This window comes from Poeciliopsis prolifica, unplaced genomic scaffold (genome assembly GCF_027474105.1).
Source record: "Poeciliopsis prolifica strain line A6 unplaced genomic scaffold, Auburn_PproV2 SCAFFOLD038, whole genome shotgun sequence".
Taxonomy (NCBI): Eukaryota; Metazoa; Chordata; class Actinopteri; order Cyprinodontiformes; family Poeciliidae; genus Poeciliopsis; species Poeciliopsis prolifica.
Window position 1 is genome coordinate 5,743,389 of NW_026562413.1, and position 18,515 is coordinate 5,761,903.

At 40.1% G+C, this 18,515-nt stretch overlaps 1 protein-coding gene across 2 annotated transcripts; it reads left to right on the plus strand.

Moving 5' to 3' along the window:
* The first annotated feature begins 201 nt into the window (after positions 1–201).
* pdcd6ip (programmed cell death 6 interacting protein) lies at positions 202–17,978 on the plus strand. 2 transcript variants are annotated; one of them, XM_055053915.1, is made up of 18 exons: positions 202–521; positions 3,203–3,257; positions 3,349–3,418; positions 4,083–4,210; positions 6,001–6,154; positions 7,201–7,301; positions 9,062–9,193; positions 9,313–9,535; positions 10,331–10,454; positions 11,649–11,826; positions 13,043–13,154; positions 13,270–13,439; positions 13,803–14,051; positions 14,707–14,841; positions 14,972–15,066; positions 15,924–16,047; positions 16,129–16,310; positions 16,976–17,978. In XM_055053915.1, exons 1-18 carry the CDS (start codon positions 316–318, stop codon positions 17,154–17,156), a joined length of 2,619 nt encoding a protein of 872 aa, XP_054909890.1. In that variant the 5' UTR covers positions 202–315; the 3' UTR covers positions 17,157–17,978. The 2 variants fall into 2 exon arrangements, with proteins under 2 accessions (XP_054909890.1, XP_054909891.1); XM_055053916.1 differs by having other exon boundaries at positions 9,077–9,193.
* Positions 17,979–18,515: the final 537 nt, after the last annotated feature.

Consider the following 18,515-nt stretch of genomic DNA (forward strand, 5'->3'; position numbering starts at 1 on the left):
TCTTAATTCGTTATTTTATACACCCATTGTCCTCTTATAGTTACTTTTTTACTTTAAAAAATAAGCAAATATTTTACACTGGCATATGAAATACCACATTTATATTTATAGTCCTAATGTACCTCTCTTGTGTGTGCGGAAACAGGCGTTAGTAAAACGTTACTGAGTCTGCGCAGTCGGTCTCGCCGTTGTCCATGACGTAATTGACGTTCTCTGTCAGAATCCAGGAAGTGGGTCGGTGGCCGTTGTTTGTGTTCCCTGCTCAAGATCTCGGTGCCTGTTTTCGTTTCTCGTTTAAAGCGTCCACGGGCCGAAATGGCGACGTTTATTTCAGTCCCGTTGAAAAAGTCCTCCGAGGTCGATCTGGTGAAGCCGCTGTCGAAGTTTGTCACAGCCTCGTATCCAGCGGGGGACGAGCAGTCAGAGTACCTTCGAGCCGTGGAGGAGTTGAACAAGCTCCGCAAGAGCGCGCTGGGAAGGCCGCTCGACAAACACGAGAGCTCCCTGGAAATCTTACTGAGGTAAAAACTCACCGAGAAGCAGAAAAATTAGCTACGACATAAGTCAAAATGGATGGACTCATAATTTAACTATCGGGTTCTTGAATTCGCTCAGTTGCCGCACCCAGAGGTTAGCTTTTAGCTGCTAACATGGGAGCTAAAACGCTTCAACTGCAGATTTATTGACACTGGTAAAACGTCGCTGGCTGTTTAGTAAATATATAATCAGTTAATTAAACCAGTTGACTTTTAACAAGTTTAATTGTCCGTGTCGATTCAGGAGTCCATTGTTCTGTTAAAATAAGTCATAAACAGCTCATTTCTGTTGAACTGCTTCTCCCACATAAAACACAAAACACATAAGCTATAATACGATGCTCAGAAATAACAACATGAAAATCAAAATAAACTTACAGTGAGTGTGAGCATTATACACACCTCAAGCTTCATCATTACGCTTAGTCACTCCTAGCCAACATCAACAGCCAGGCGGTCAATGAATTATTAAAAGAAAAACAGTTTACGCTTACAGTAGTATCTTTTCATACAAAATGGTGACAACACCAAATGTTTTCTATAAGATTAAAAACAGGTGACTAGTTTATAAAAATTAAACAGACGACGAGACAAAATGGCCAGCATTAAACGAAAAACTAAATGCATATAAATGTAAAGGAATATTTACATTTGGATGTAAATATGTTGCTTTGAAGTTCTCTGGAAATACAATTCTCCTAATGATGAAGGGGCACAAGATAGAAATAAAGAGAACCATACATTCTTGTGTTATAATAAAAGTGCCACAGCTAAGAAATGAACAAAGAGGAAATTGGCATTTACATAGGAATGATATTAAAATATGTAATAAAAAATTATCTTTAATAAGACAGTGGAAAACCTAGCCATAGAAATTGATCTAAAGTGATACTGACAGATGTGTTTCTGTCTGACTGGGCATTTGGAGCAGCAAAAAGAAAGTCCCTTCACAGTTCTACCAGCCAGATACGGTTAACAAAATGTCCCTACTCCAGCCTCTTTGCATAAAGTCAGTGTACAGTATACAAGCTTCACTTGGGCTTTAACAAGGTCTCTCTGTGTCCTCTCCATGTTTGCAGCCAGATTTTTATTCGCTGCTCTGTTGGTGTAGCTGATCTTTCTTTCTCAATGACTGACACCTCGTATTAGTGACCTGATGCTCTGCTTATGTCACACAACCTTTTCTTAATATTAACAGACCTCTATAATACAAAGAAACTTTGCCCTTTATATTTTAGCCATTGTTCCGACTCGCCCTCTGAACATAAAGCCCAGGCTGTATCAATATGTTGGTATTTACATTTCAAATTGTCTTCCAGTTTTTCACTTTGTGATCATTTTATTTTACTCTAGACCAATGTGTCACTGTTTTACCACCAGAATTTTTCCTTTAAAAAAAAAAATTATATTCTGGTGCCATAATTCTTCCCAGCTTTATATATAGTTGACAATTGGGAGGCCCCAAACATGGAGCAGTGCAGAGCAATTACTCACCTTTTGGTCACATGACTTCTGTCACACTATCTATGATTTGTCATCGTGGCCAAGACTTTAGATCCATTTCAGTCAGGTTAAATTTATGACATTTATGCCCAATATCTTGGCTCTGAATTTTATCTTTTGAATCAGAAACAACTACCCTGGTGTTTTTCTATGAATTGGATTAAGAGGTAGAATTAGAGACGCACAGATTGGGCTTTTCCTGATCGACACAGACTTCCTGTTTACTTTATGGTCTCACAATTTTTTTTATGTATATATACATAAAAAACTTATTAAAATATACCATATTAAAAATGTACCTCAGGTAGTTGGTGAGGTACTACTTTAATCAATATAAAAATAAAAGAATTACAAGATTATCCCTATTTGTGAATAAAGAAAAGAAAATCACGGATCAGAGCCAATCCAGGGCAAACTGACTATGTCGAAAATAACTTAGACCAGTAACTAAATCATTGTATTAAAGTTGTTGTTTTTTTAATTGAAGTGTTACTTATGTCTAAATTATATTTGTTTTTGTAAACATATGGTTATATAAGCAGTTCTCTTGAGACTAACATGTCTGCAATGAATCGGCTGTTGCTGTTGTCGCTCCTCAGTCCTCAGCGTTGGTAGTTACAGCGACGGCTCTTTTCACGGACAGCTTAGTGTTACCCTGGTGACTAAAGTTCGCTGGGACATTTTTTTCCGCTCTCTCTCCCTTTAGTTCAGCCACAAGGTGCGCCTCGTCTCAGTTTTCCTGTGTGAATGCACTGCTCACTCTGTGTGTGTTTGTGTTGGAAACACACTGTGTGTTGGATCTGCATAGAAAGCCAGCTCTTCAAGAAAAGAAGGGTTGGTGATCTAGTGATGGGGGATTCCCTGACTGTCTTTATCTCAAAGTTAAAAATAGACCGTTGACACCACCTCACAGATGTACTCGGGTCAAAAGTTTTTCCTTTGTCATTTTTTCCCTGAATCATTGTTGGACTGCAGCAGTTCCTCAAACCACTCCGCTGTTACGTCACATCTATCAGTCATGAAACCTGATGCTCACATATCAGCCCATGGCTGTTTTATAAGTTGTATCTTATTTATTTTGAACAATATAGAGACTTGTTTTTTTGGTAAAACACTGTGAAACCGAGCATCGTCTTGATTCTGCTTTCTCTTTTTGTCCACAGATACTACGATCAACTGTGTTCTATTGAGCCCAAGTTTCCCTTCTCTGAAAACCAGGTAATTGACTGAGCAGTGCATATGACTCCAGATTGAACGCTTCATTAAATGGAGAGGAACTTGAAAACAAAGCATGCTTTTGTTTCTGCAGCTCTGCCTAACCTTTACATGGAAGGATGCCTTTGATAAAGGATCCCTCTTCGGTGGCTCCGTCAAGCTCTGTGAGTAATTGTGTCGAGAAAATAGCAGGCAATCATTAGCATTCAGTTTCAACACTTGTGGCACTTGGTTTTTTTGTATTTGGTTATCCTTTTTGCTTCTTTCATGCTGTGAGAAACAAAGCTTTACAGCACTGACTTTGACCTCTAAATCAGATGTCATAGTTAGCCTAGCAATAGACAAAGATGTCTTGTACTTTATCGGAATAGTTTGTGTTCTTAAGAAACCCGCAAATAATGTTTTAAACATTGTTCGTCTCTGATATCCCAACTTTATCATTTGAACCTTTTGTTCCTGTTGGTGAATTATTAAAGATTAGTTCATGACTGCATCATGAATCTTTTCAGTGAACTTTGGCCTGCACAGTGGTGTCAAATTTCAGTCCTTAAGGTCTGAAGGGCCGAGTTTCCTCCTCAGCAAGCAATCGAGCTAATAGAGTCCTGCTAATGACCTAATAATGGGGTTCAAGTGTTTTGGCAGAGACACCACCTAAATATTTCCCTGGAGGTCAGGGCTCTGACACTGTTCCACTCCACGCAAATCTTTGTTGTGTCAAAAAAGCAAGTTAATGATTTCTGACATCAAATAAAAGGTTACTGGAAAATAAATGTAAGACCTTTAATTGAAGAGATGATTTTGCTTTTAACAGTTGCGTTTGCTTTGCAGCTCTGGCCAGTCTGGGTTATGAGAAGACATGCGTGTTGTTCAACTGTGCGGCTCTGGCCAGTCAGATCGCCACAGAGCAGAACATTGACAACGACGAGTGTCTCAAAGCTGCCGCTAAATACTATCAGGTGTGTATAGATCTGTGTAGTAGTATTTGTTTTTTGTGTGTAGTTTTATGTTTTTGGAAGCTCAAATTTAAATATATTAGAGTAAAGGAATATTATTGAGTCTTTTCATCACCCAGCCTCAGGAGACACAGGTTTTAACCCATAAAGAAACCCAACAGCAGAGCTGCTGATGTTGCACAACTTTAATAGTTTTTCAGCGGTGGCCAACTCCTGCCCACAAGAACCAGCATCCTTATTTTTGTCCCTGCTGCAATGCAGATGATTCGTACGGCTGAATTACCTTCTCAGCACTTCACCAGGTTCTCAGAGAGCGCTAAAGAACCGTTCATATGATTCAGGGGTGTTGGACCTGGGACACATCTAAAACATGCCAGGGCCCAAACTCTTGAAGACCGGCGTTAACCAACCCTGAGTTATTTATCATAACGTGGACACAGTGGGTTCAATCAGCTATATTAGATTTTAAAATAAGTCGTCAGAGATGACCAGTGATCAATAAAATCCCATTTGGCAAGGCAACTCTTTTTTTTTTTTTCTTTAACTGGGGAGAATTTCAGCAACTTTGTTCTGGAAAAAATTATAATTATACATAATAAAGATCCCAGACAGCTTTTGACAACTTCACTTATTTTGGCAACAGCTGTTTTTTTGTTTAGTTTCACTGAAGGTCGTCCAGGTAAGTTGCTGCTGCTGCAGGGAGTCACACCTTGTCAGTGGGTGGTCCTTCTATTTGTCCCAGAAGTTGGAAACTTGGAAATGCACTGATTGCAATTTAATGGCTGATTTTTACAAAAAAAAAATCTTTGGAAAACTTTGAGCTGTTCACAAAGATTGCATAATATTTGAAATTCTTACGTTGGTGATAACTGCAAATATTTCAGTGGTGATTTCAGTTGTGATATCTGCCTGTTTTCTTCTTTCCTCTCTTTTTGATCTGTGATTTCATCTCTCTGTGACCTTCAGTAATTTGGGCTGCGCCGTTTATTTGTGATGTGAGCATCTGCTGCTGTGAGACTTTGTCCAACTGGCTAAATATTGGATTGGCAAAAAGAAGCAAGTTCATAACACTTGGAAAATATTCGCCAATTATTATTTCACTCCAAAATAATGTAGCTTTATTGTTGATGCCAGTTTTGCTTTAGTAACCGCAAGGTAAAAAGATACAAGAACAGTTTTTAAGAATATTATTTTGCATTCCTTCCTTGAGTTAACAATAAATATTTAGGAGGAGATCTAATGTCACACACCATGTGCCACCATTTTTATTTTAAAACTAAGACTAAATATAAACTTGACGTTTAACACTTTTGGTTTGTTGTTAGTGCTTAGAGTGATTAAAACAGTTTTGGTGTGTATTCCCTGCAGCAGGAGTGTCAAACTCCAGTCCTCAAGGCTCCAGCCTGCAACTTCTAGATCTGACCCCAGACCAACGCATCTGACTCAAATGACTGCTTTTCCCCTCCAGCATGCAGTTTCACCTACTAAAAAACCATCAAATAAGATTCTTGTTGTTTGAGTCTTTGACTCTTCCTCCCTCTGTAAAAGCAGGAATGTTGTTGACAATGCCACCCAGTGACATTTATGGAAGATGCATTCACTAATGGGAGGAGGATTGGATTTTTAAGTTTTCGACTAGATTTGACGTGAGATGTGTTGGATCAAGCTGAAAATGTACTGACTTCCAATCGGCATCTGATTTCTATTTACTATACTCCTCTTGAAATGAGTTGTTTGAGCTGCAGAAAGTTGCAATTTTAAAATCTGAATCTGATCTCTATGTGTTCATCCAGTTGGCCAGTGGAGCATTTAGTCACATCAAGGACACAGTGCTGTCTGCGCTGAGCAGAGAGCCGACCATGGACATCTGTCCTGAGACCGTAGGAACTCTGAGCACCATCATGCTGGCCCAAGCCCAGGAGGTTTTCTTCCTCAAAGCCACTTCAGGTACTGAAGGCCAGACTGAAACCGCACTGCTCTTCTACTGCTGCTGTTCGTTTATTTACGCTTTTCTTCTTTTATGTTTCTAGATGTCCCAGCACATTTTAACTTATGTTACACTTTTAAATGTGCATCACAAATAACTTGCACCCATTTTATTTCTTTTTACCAAGTACAGCAAACTTTGCAATTCTCTAATTACACAGCTCTGCATTTTTATTGTCTTGATTAATTTCTAAGCATGATGGGGGCTGTTTTGATCCAGACTGTACACAGCTTCTGCCCCTATTCTATCTGCAGAGCTGCTCATTAGATGTTTATATAAAAGTTTTGTTTACGTTACACCAGGAAGTCAGCTCTCTTTTTAAAAATAGACGTATAATCCGCCGAGTTCACGTTTTAGTCATAAATGAGTTCTTGCTCTGTAATGAGACAATGCATGCATTAGTTTAGACAGGCAGAGAATTGTAGTAGATTTACAACGTGGTTGATCAAAAGCAATTATTTCAGTAATCAAGTATTTTATTGATTATTCTAGCAATTTATCGAGTAATTGGATTGAAAAGTAATTGGCACATGTTGCAGGTCTTTGTAAATGCATAAAATTAGGCAAAAACCCCAACTACAAATTAATCAATTCCTTTGTGAAATGAGAAAAGAAACATTTTGTTGCCTGAAATAAAATGAGAAAAGCAAATGTATTACGTTAGTCAATGGAGTTCATTTGTTGCAAAGGATTCACCTGCAGTTAATTAAATACTTTTAAAATTAACATGTGAACCAGGTGAACATGTTTATGGAGCGAGGGTTTTTTCCATCTTAAATCTTAGCTTAATTACTGCTCTGATACGGCATATGTTAGTCTTTTTCTTTTTTTTTACTCCAGTCAGCGATTGTTTGATTACTAAACTAGTTGAGAATTAACTTAATCGATTAATTTGATCGTTTCAGCCCTACTCTATATGTTTATTTGCTTTCAAGTGCAGCTCCTCCAGAGAATCCTAATGTCTGTTTTTGTTCTTTCATTGTAAAATGTTTTGCTTGCCCAACAGACCGGATGAAAGATGCTGTGATTGCAAAGCTGGCCAATCAGGCCGCAGATTTTTACGGCGAAGCCTTCAAGCAGTGTCAGTACAAAGACAACCTTCCAAAGGTAAGCTGCCGGATCGACCAGAGTCACACGGCGTAACCTTTAGACGGCTGATGGAGACATGCAGACGTTGGACCGTGTGTGATGGGTTTTATGCGTCAGATTGTTCTTTTACCTGTGAGACGGGTTGCGGGACTGTTCTAGACTCTCTGTTGTCATTGGTCCTTTTTCATCCTTTCTTCACTGTTATTGGTCGGTTTTAACTATTCCAAAGCTGAGCTGTTTTCTTTCTGATTTCCCACCATCAAATCATGAGCAGCTTAAAAAAAAGACATGCAAAGCTTCATGCTGCCAGCTTTTATTTTGAAGGTCAAGTGACTTAAAATTAAAAACGTTGTTTAATATTTAAAAATTTGTCTTAAAGTTTTAATCACATCATCAATTAAATTAACTAGTGACAAAGAATGATGCATTTTAATAGCATGTCATATTTTAATGGCATATTTATTGTCAGAAAGTTGGTTGTCTTAAACTTTGTGAGCTCTAGTTTCTACTGAAAGATGTTTTGATGAGATTCTTAGTATGAAAGCTTTTAGTAACAATAACTTGGTTTCACAGTGTTAACTCCAAAAATGAAGTAATGCTCTAGTTATTTCAGCTGTAAATATGCCATCCATACCATTTATTTATTATTTGTTTTAACAACTGTCCCGGAGAATACACATCATTGTTTTTTCTTTTGCAAACAGCAACATGTGGGGGAGGGGTGTCTGTTACAGCCATTAAACATTAGGCTGCTGTGCTTGACTATCTTCTCTCCGTGGAGGGGAAGCTCTGCAAAGCTCTACATCGTTATGTGCTGCATTCACTTGCACTGGGACATCTAACATCACTCGTTAAACTCGACTTCACACAGCACGTGTTTGACTTCCAGTTACTTTTTCTGCAATTAAGTAATTCAAATAAATGTTTTAAAGTCCTAGACCTTTTTTTTTTTTTACGCAAATTAGCATACTAATCTCATTTTAGACTTTACTCTGGATTATTGTTTTCCAACTATTGCTCATGTTTAGCAAATTAATCCAAAATGATCATTTATAATGGGCTTTGTGACATTCTAAACAAAAAGTAAACTAGCTTTGATAAATACATCTGCGACAGACGGACGACCTGTCCATGGTGTAGCCAGCCTCTCGCCTGAAACGTTCACTGGAAATAGGCACCAGAACCCCTCCTGACCTCACAGGGGAAAATGGAGTACAGAAAATGGATGGATGGATGAATGCATTTTCTGCAGTCAAATTTTTTTTTATGTCAAAAATGGATTATGATGTTTCTATCTGTAATAGGTTTTTAAATGAAGATGAAATCCTCTTCTCTCTATCCTGAGTTTTATTAATAGAAAAGCCATTCCTAGAATGCAGTGTCTGTTTTGTAGCTGAAAGTCTCACACAAACATGAAGAGTTGTTGGGTGTTTCTTTGAGATGTAGCAGCTTCTGCTGAAAGGTTAAACACTCATGGCCTCTTCTGTTTCTCTCCCGTTGTCTTTCTTTCCTCTTTTTTTTTCTCTCCTGCATCCCTTGTGTTGGTGGCGGCTCTCGTTGTCTGTGTGTTCCGTGTGCTTGTGTCGTGCTCTGCCATGTTTGCACGCCCCTCGCTGCTCGTGCCTACTTGTGATTTGGCTGTCATGATGCCAATTGCGGTTTGACCTTGCTGGTGTGGGTTTCTCTCCTTTTGGTTGGCCTTTCTGTCATGCACGTGTGTGTGCATATTCATGTTTGTGTGCCTGCGTGTTGCTCTGTTGTTGCCTCTCCCTGGTCAGTATTTTTATTTTCAGGAAGTGCTGCCGGTGCTGGCAGCTAAGCACTGCATCATGCAGGCCAACGCCGAACTGCATCAGAGCATCCTTGCCAAGCAGAAGAAGCGTTTTGGGGAGGAAATTGCTCGTCTGCAGGTAAACAAAATTTCCTAAAGCTTGCTTTTGTCAGTATGGTGTAAGCAGTTAAGCAATGAAGAAAATATGAGAGACAGATGTGACATTATATTTATGAAGCAAATTATCTAACCCTGTAGCATGCAGCAGAGCTAGTGAAGACCGTCGCATCTCGCTACGATGAATATGTGAGCGTGAAGGACTTGACTGACAAGATCAACCGAGCGCTCACTGCTGCCAAGAAAGACAACGACTTCATCTACCATGACCGCGTTCCCGAAGTCAAAGACCTGGAGCACATCGGCAAGGCGGCGCTGGTCAAAGCTACTGCTATCACACCTCCACTCAGCCAGAAATTCACAGGTATGATTATGTATCTCTTCATCATTTCATTAGACATCTTTGCAACTGGATCTATAAGTATTGAATAATAAAGAACATGAGTTTGAAACCAAACTTAGAACTTCAGACATTATTTTCTTCTTTTATAATAAGGAAGAGATCACCGGTTCTGTGTGATGCTTCAAAATCACTGAGGTGGGATTGCAGAACCAAAAAATGGTAGCGATACAACCTTCAGCATTCGACTGAAAGAAACCTGCATGACATGTTTAGGATTTTTCCTACATCCGGCTCAGCTGTGTGTTGACGTCTAAATCCATTTACTGCTTTGAATATAAGCAAAGTAGTTGTGCACCATCCTCAGTTACCTGCACCATATTGGCTGATAATTCAGCATATTCACCATTTTGTTTCTGCTCTGTTCACCTGCAGACTTTCTGCTGTCTTTGCTTTCCCATATTACTCCTCACAGTTCATGCAGGTTACAAGTTTATGACTACCCTCAATGTGGATAATTGAATAAGATAATGAATAATTTGATTTCACAGAAAGTAGTTGGCTACTTGCTGTAAAGTGTATTTATTGTGACATCTTTTCACTTTCTCACTATTTTTCCCTTTATTTATTTCGACAGAGTGTAAAAGTGTCACAATTAGAGATTTATCTGCTAGAAGCACTTATTTTTGTGTAACTTTGCTGCCTTTCCAGTTCAACATATCGAACAGCTATAAAACGTGCATGTGGACTATTTTAAAATCTTTTGTGCAATGTGTTTAACTATATGTTTGCCTAAAACTGTTTGTCTTTTCTCGTCAGATCTATTTGAGAAGATGGTTCCCATGGCCGTTCAGCAGTCCATGGGCATCTACAGTCAGAGGAAGGCCGACACTGTGAACAGACTGGTGGGAACGATGAGGGAGGCCACCAATCTCTGCAACGGGTACGATGAAGGTTGTTTCCCTCAGATGTTCTGCATTCACTTGTGCAGAGCATCATGCACCACTGTTTGTAAGCATATTAATAATTCACGTCCTAATGGGCCAGCAGGTACTGTTAGGCTGCGGATAAGAGCTTTTTTGTTTATTAGTTCACTTCTCTGAGACATTTCTTAGAAGCTCTAAACCAGGAAGTGTCCAATGTGTGGCCTTGGGGCCATTTGTGGCCCCTAGGCCACAAATGGCCTAGGGGCCATTTGACGGCCTCCTAACTCAGTTCAAGAATTGAAAAAAATTAGCCTCCAAGCAAGATGTTTGATGTATACAGATATATATCTTGTATCTTTCTACAAAATATGTGCAAAAGATATATTCCCATTTGCTGACTAAGTTTTTGCCTTCATATTCATTTTGGAGCAATTAGAACCGCAATTATTCATTCCGGTTTTACTAAAAAGCAAATCACCCAGTCCAAATGAGAAAACAATCATCCTCCAAAAAAAATGTAACTGTGAAGTTAGTTTAAACTCAGAGCCGGCCCAAGGAATATGGCAGTTAAGGAGCTGCTCAGAGGCCCAACACCATCAAGGGGCCCAGAAGAGCATTGTTTGATTTATTTTGCAGTGACAGATTGCATCTATGACATATTTCATACACCTTGTTTCGGGTTTTTAAAAGATATTAAACTTGCTAACTTGTTTGCTCTAAATTCAGTGTTTGTCAGCAGATGTTACTGTCACATAACAAAATTAATGTGCAACATTTAAATACATCTGTGAATTTCACGATACAGATGGAGCATCTCTTCTTGTTTGGTATTCCTAAAATCAAAAGTCATAAGACCACCAGTATGATGTAAGCTAATTACAATTGACACTATTAGTAGCAGATATTTTGCTATTGGGGGGCCCCAAATTAAAATCTGCTTAGGGCCCCAAAAAGACTTGGACCGGCCCTACTGCTAATGCAATCTTGTAGCATCTTTTTTATGTTTTGTACTGATCTGTTTTCTACAAAATAGTTATTGATCTTACTAAGATTGTAAAAAAAAAAAATTCTTATTGAGTAGATAAAATACTAAAAATGAACAAAAGTTTGTTTTAAAAATGTTATAACAAAATATAACATCTTTGTAGCTTTCAAATTAAAAAATTAATAACTAAAAACCTGTGGTAACGGATCATCTTTAACTCTGTCAGGGTGTTGGCCTCTCTGAACCTGCCTGCTGCCCTGGAGGATCTGTCTGGAGACTCTATCCCACAATCCATCGCTGAGAAGTCCAGATCAATCGTGCAGCAAGGAGGACTGCAGAACATCGAGAAGCTCATCAGAGACCTGCCTGAGCTGCTGACTCGCAACAGAGAGATCCTGGACGAGGTCGGTGGAAAACACTCTGCGCTTATCTAGCCTTTCATTCAAGTCCCAAATCTGTTTCTGAAAGTAAAGAGACTTTTAGAACTGCAGGCTTCAGACAGCATGTTTGCCATATGGCTTTGCTTTCTTGAAAGCAGCATGTGAATGTAATTCTCTTTAATAGCTGGCTTGGACGGCGTCAGTGCTGGCGGTCTCTGCCAAGGCTACCAGAAAAGCAAATTAATACCTAAAATTCAGAATCATTCCGAATGGCGTGAATCCCAGATCAGAATCATCACAGAATTTAATCCACTGATCTCTGGGCCAAGGACTATCAGTCTTATCATCTCCAGCCAGCGTGTTTTTAACATCTTGCTCACAAACAATTAAACAGATGGGAGGAAAACATAAAATATATTCAGCTTCCAGGTTTGTAGTCGAAGTAGAAAAGTCCCAGCAAAAACCGAAAAAAACAAAAAAAATCCCCTTAATGGGTTTTAAAGTACAAGAAATATCAATTAAAAATATGATCATTTTTAAAAATGTTTTAATATTTGTATATGAAAAAACTGTAGCTTTTTTTTAAAACTGACAAATGCCATTCTGCAAATAATTGAATATTTACTCAAAGAAAGTAACACCCAACTTTCACAAATTTTAATGCTAAAAATATTCCTGTGCATCTTTGAGAATCTCAGAAATTTTAATTTCTGTGATAAATTGCTCAAGCAACTTGCAATCAATTTGCTAGAGATGCAGCTAGAAACGAGTTTCCATCAAAAGCAGTTGGGACTCCATCTCATTTTATCAGGTTACAACCACAAACCTCAGTGTATTTTATTCAGATTTTATGCAATAGATCAATACAAAGTGGTGCACAATTATAAAGTGGCTGGAAAGGAATGGATGGTTTTTTGAAACTTTCTGCAAATTAAATCTGGGAAGTTTTGATTTGCATTCTTATTCAGAGCTCCAGTGCTTTACCTTGTGAAAAACATGGGGAGCTAAAAGTCCATTATTGTGTGACGTCATCTCAGTATAAATGCAGAAACTTCAGAGGTTTGTTGGAGATCATTAGAGAACATGAGCTTCATGAAGATGAGACAGGCATGAGACTCAAATGTAAGACTTAAAAGTCTGCAGAAAACATAAAATGCTTTACCAAGATTACTGTACATGGAGGAATGTTATATTTACTTTGTTTATTTTTATGATGGTAAAGTCTGCTTTTATGTTTTAGTCTTTGAAAATGCTGGACGATGAGGAGACAACAGACAACGAGCTGAGAAGCAAGTTCAACCAGCGCTGGAACAGAACCCCGTCTGGAGATCTGTACAAGCCCCTTCGCGCAGGTTCGCCTCCATCGCCTTCACTCAACGCTCTCCAAGCTTCTTTTCTTTGTGACCTCTTCTTCACTCGTGCTTCTCTCGTCTCCCTTTCCTTCCCCGACTCTCTCCCGTCTCCCAGAGGGCACCAACTTCCGCAATGTCCTGGACAAGGCAGTGCAGGCCGACCAGGTGGTAAGGGACCGCTACAACGCCCAGTGCGACATGATCGCCCTGCTGTGTAAACCCGAGAACGAGCTCAACGCCGCCATCCCCTCGGCCAACCCCACCAGGACTCTGCAGGGCAGCGAGGTCTGTCTGTCCTCTTTACACTGCATGAGGCTAAACTTTCCTTTTTAGAATTCTGTTTAGTTTTTAAGGACCGTCAGGCAGTTTCTGTGTAAACCCCGAGGACATTGTGTGCTTTATGGCCTTTTCCGACCCATTTTTCATATTGTTTGCTGACTTGGCATTGTGTGTCGCTGGGGAGCTTAAACAACTTAGCAAGCAGAACTGAGAAAGAGCAAAAGGAAGAAGTGCACGTCTCTCCAGCTACAATGTTGCCCTGCTCAGGGGGAAAAGACGAGGCGTTGATGCGCAGCGGTCTGCAGTCGTCCTGATAGAACTGGGTTTTTGGACTGATAAAAATGCCTTCCTGTCCGCCTCCCCCTGCAGGTTGTGAACGTGCTGCGCTCCCTGCTGGCCCAGCTGGACGAGGTGAAAAAAGAGAGAGAGACGCTGGAGGGGGAAATCAAAGCCGTGACGTTCGATATGTCGACCGCCTTCCTGAAGGCGCTCGCCCAAGACGGAGCCATAAACGAGGAGCAGCTGTCGCTCTCCCAGCTCGACCAATCGTACGGGAGCTACAACCACAAAGTGTCGGCCAGCCTCTCCAAGCAGGAAGAGCTGCTGGGGCAAGTTCAGGTACGCTCTAACAGGGCTGAAGCGATTAAACGCATCAATCGATTATTTAAATGATTGTCAACTAATTTAGTGATTGATTAGCTGGAGTATACGAACTCAAGAGGCCATTTTCTGAGAGAACAACACATCCACAGCAGTAATTGTTGTACCTTGTCAACAAACAACCAGGCTTACAATAAAGTAATGCATATGGTATTGCATTTTAGACAGTAAAATGTTTTTCGTTTTTCAAAACGAAATTGAATTTATTTTTATTTTTTATGTATTTCTCATATTGTGTAAAAATGTGCAGAATTTGTCAATTTTTTTTCATCCAATTGTCAAAATAAACAATAGATTAACTGGTTTCTAAAATCATTGTTAGTTGCAGCTGTACAATCAGGTTGACGTTGTTTTTGCTTCATTGAAACAGGCCTCCATTGTTTTCTGTCGCTAAAACTATACTTGTAAACTGTAGAAGATGAGTTTAAAAAGCTTATCTTCCTGCTGGAATCTGTAAAACAAAAAAAATGCATGTAAGCATTTTAAAGTTCAGGTGCAGAAGCTTCAAAAAATGTTTCTGCAGCGTAATCTGCAGGAATCTGTACAAGTAGCTGCGGTGAGAGGCGCTCACCTCCAGATTGATGGTCCTGATCGTGTCTCGCTGTTTCCCCAGACGGCCCACCAGGAGTTCAGCAGCCTGAAGCAGTCCAACAACGAGGCCAACCAGAGGGAGGAGGTCCTGAAGAAGCTGGCTTCCGCTCACGACAGCTACGTCGAGATCTGCAACAACCTGCGCGAAGGCACCAAGGTACCCGCACGGCAGCATCCGCACACACGGCCACTGCGGCGTCGCTCGTCGCGTCAGAAACTTTGCCCATCATTTCTCGTTCTCTGCAAAACCAGGTCGTTTATTTTTGCCTCCTTCTTTGTCTCCTCAGTTCTACAACGACTTGACAGAAATCCTGCTCAAGTTCCAGAACAAATGCAGCGACATCGTTTTCGCTCGCAAGACGGAGCGTGATGAGCTGCTCAAGTACGTACTCACTGGAGAATTCATGACCGCTGGCAGAGAAAGCAGAGCGTGAACAGGAACACGAAGCTTCTTGTGTTCTGGCTGTCAGATTTGTACTTTTTAACTTGAAGCAAAAACCACCTTCATTTTGACAAAGTGAGGGACTCTGTCTTCTGTAAAATGCACTGAATGACAATATTTGTTACCTGCTATGGTAACAAATATGTCACAAATTGTCCCAGAGGTTATTGCAATAAACGATGATATTGTTGTTTTCTACCCGTTTTCAAGCAACATAATAGTAATGGCATAATAACGCTAGAACATATTCCCAAATAATAATACTTTTTGAATTCTAATGAACATTTAACACTGGAACTGCGAGACATTTTATATGTCCAAAATAAATAAACAACCCAGCTGAAAAAAAACTAATAAAATTAACTATGAAGTCTGTAAAAAAAAAACTAAGTTGACTAAAGAGACTAAATTCACCAGACTAAAAACTTTTGGTGGAAAGAGAGGAAAAAAAAGAAAAATCCTGTGAATGGAAATTAGTGAGCTTGTTTTACTTTATCATGCAGTTAATTGATTAAATAATTTATTACTTATTTTAACAGGCCTAATCTTGGAACTATTTTCTAGGTCTTGATAAGTATGCAATACGTTTGTGGTGAATTTAGAAAAAGTTTATATTTCCAGACATTCTCTACAAGTAATGTCCACCCATCCTTTCTTCCTGATGTAGAGATATCTCTCATGCTAAACTTTCTATTTTCATAATTGTCTAAATATGATGGAGACTTGAGGAGTTTTTACATGTTTTGTTGGAGACGTCCCACCACAGGCTTGTCCTAATTCTTTGCTTCCTGTTTCAGGGAGTTGCAGCAGAGCATCGCCCGAGAGCCCAGTGCTCCATCCTTCAACGTCCCCGCCTACCAGTCCACCCCGGCAGCCCCGGCTCCCGCTCCGGGTCCGACCCCTGCTCCCAGAACCGTGTTTGTAAGCAATCACAAGCTTAAATCCATCTTTGACGTGTCCTCACCCTGACGGTCTAATTCCTCTGTTTGTTTCTGACGTTAGGCACAGCAACCTCAGCAGGAGCCCCAGCAAAAACCTCAGCCTCCCTCCAGGCCACCTCCACCCAGCTTCACTCCACATGCAGCCTCCGCCACCCCCGCCGCCCCAACACCCACTGGGCCTCCTGTGGCCCCTCCCTCACAGGCACAAGGACCACCTTATCCCACCTACCCAGGCTACCAAGGGTGAGTTTGTTTTTAATTTCCAACATGGAAATGTGCAACATTAGCTGGAAAATTTTACTTCCAACTTCTGTTAAAAACAGGCAGATCCCTTTAAAAAAAACTTTCCATCTGTTTTCTGGCGATAAGTTAATTTAGTTTTTGTTGTGTGAAAAATTAGCCTTTTCAAAAATCTGCTACTAGCTACCTTTTACCTAGCAACCCAAGTGGGATTTGAGCAGAAGTGGTCAGCTGGTTTTGCTGCTGTACAATGGCTGCTGGTAAAGACAAGTGTTTTGTTGTTCACTCACTATTCAGAAACCACTTGCTGCATTCTTGTTGTTTGTGCAGGAGGCTCCACTTCCGCTTTTCAAAACTGTACGATTGTATAAATGTGCATCTGTTTGCAGCCATTTTCATGTGCAAACGTAAACGTTGAGCTGATTGTTGTTATAAGATCTCAAAATGGGCAGAACTGAGCAGTCTAAAAACTTTAACAATATTCTCAACTCTTAGAAGTAATAAACTTCATTTCCAGCAATTTTTTTGAATAACGTTAAGAAAAAATGCATGTTTCAGGTGTTATTGATGATATTTCTTCATTTCAAACATGTTTTGGTTCTGAATTATTGCAGTATGTTGACGTTTCTCAAACACATCTCCCCTTGTCTTGCGTTTCGTCGCTGCAGGTTCTACCAGATGCCTATGGGCTACAACCCCTACGCTTACGGCCAGTACAACATGCCCTACATGCCCTATCAGGCCGCCCCTGGGCAGGGCGGATTCCCCGGAGCGGCCCCTGCAGGACAGCCCTACCCCGGCTACCCACAGCAGCCCCCCCAGCAGCAGCCCTACTACCCCCAACAATAACTCTGCTCTCCATCCCCCTCATTCATCTTCTCACATGTTAACACCAAATAAAAAATAACCTCAGCAATAACACTTCATTTCAATCATCCCCTCTCCATCTTAAACTTTAGGTTTTTTTCTCACCAACAGCAGCTGCAGGACAGGGGACCTCCAGAGCTGCTTTGCACTTTTTTCCAAATAAAATTCCTAACTTCGGTAATTTCAAATCCCCTTTTTGTTGAATTGTTTTTTTTCAGTTTTTGAACAGCACTTTTTCTAAACCAGTTCGTCTTTCTCCACTCCACTAATCTCAGCCACTTTCCTCTTGAGTTTGACTTTTCTTCTGTTCTCTTTTCTAGCGGTTCAGTTGATTAATTTGAACTTTTAACTCGTTCCCGCCGATACTGACTCCTTGAATGAGCTGGACTGCTGTACAAACACTGATGGACGAATCTCTGACAGGCTCCCGGTGTGGAGGGTTGTCTTCATTGTCTGGGGCAGTGGTCATTTCGAGTCACTCCCTCTCGCCCAGTTAATCAAACTTCACTGCTTCTCTATCAGCTATAATCTTATTTTTGTAATGAATACTCATGTATAAAAGCAGATGGCCCTGTAGGTTTTTCTATGACGGATGACCTTTCTGTTTTCTTTATTTTCTTCCCAGGGAACATGGGTTTATTTCTGTGTTACAATCAGAGGCTGTACAAGTGGGAGAGATGATTATTGTATAAATAAAACTCTGTACGTGGTTAACTAAAATATCTGTGTGCTGCCCTCTCGTGCTATGTTTTTTTAATTTTTATTCTTCAGCTCTAATGTAATTAAAAAACAGACAACAACCAATCGGAGGTTTGTGTATCTTTACATGTTTTTGATGAGAAACAAGCCTGGTCTGAATTTAACTTCGCTCATTGTTGGTGGGATTCTCATTCATTTTATATTGGGGATGCTCAAAATATCGGCGCCGATATCGGTATTAGTCATTTTTTTTAGCATATCGGTCTCATTTCGATGAATAAAACCGAGCCGATGTTAATAGCTAGTATTTATTTATTATTTTGGTCCTGTTTGTTTCTGGAGGAGGAAGCGAGGAGACCGGTCATGTGGTGTTTGTTTGGTCATGTGATTGTGATGCAGCAAAGGACTGTGGGAAGTTTAACTGAAGCAACAAATCAGTGTGAAGTCAGCGGTGTGGTCATTTGGTTTTTTTTTCCAAGGTGTAGGAAGGTTAGTGAAGTATATGTAAGAGTTATTGATCTTAACAGCAACATTGATATCGGATATCGATATTGGCCCAAATCTCCATCGCTAATTTGAACTATTTGAAACATTCGTAGTTCATGGTGCAGTGATGATGCATATCTTCAATCCACTTTTTAG

What these genes read in the sequence shown, in the direction of transcription:
- pdcd6ip (XM_055053915.1), top strand. Translation starts at nt 316, where the DNA reads ATGGCGACGTTTATTTCAGTCCCGTTGAAAAAGTCCTCCGAGGTCGAT. An exon ending in GCCACCAATCTCTGCAACGG is followed by an intron (nt 10,455 to 11,648) that starts GTACGATGAAGG and finishes TAACTCTGTCAG; the next exon opens with GGTGTTGGCCTCTCTGAACC. An exon ending in CTGCTCCCAGAACCGTGTTT is followed by an intron (nt 16,048 to 16,128) that starts GTAAGCAATCAC and finishes TTCTGACGTTAG; the next exon opens with GCACAGCAACCTCAGCAGGA.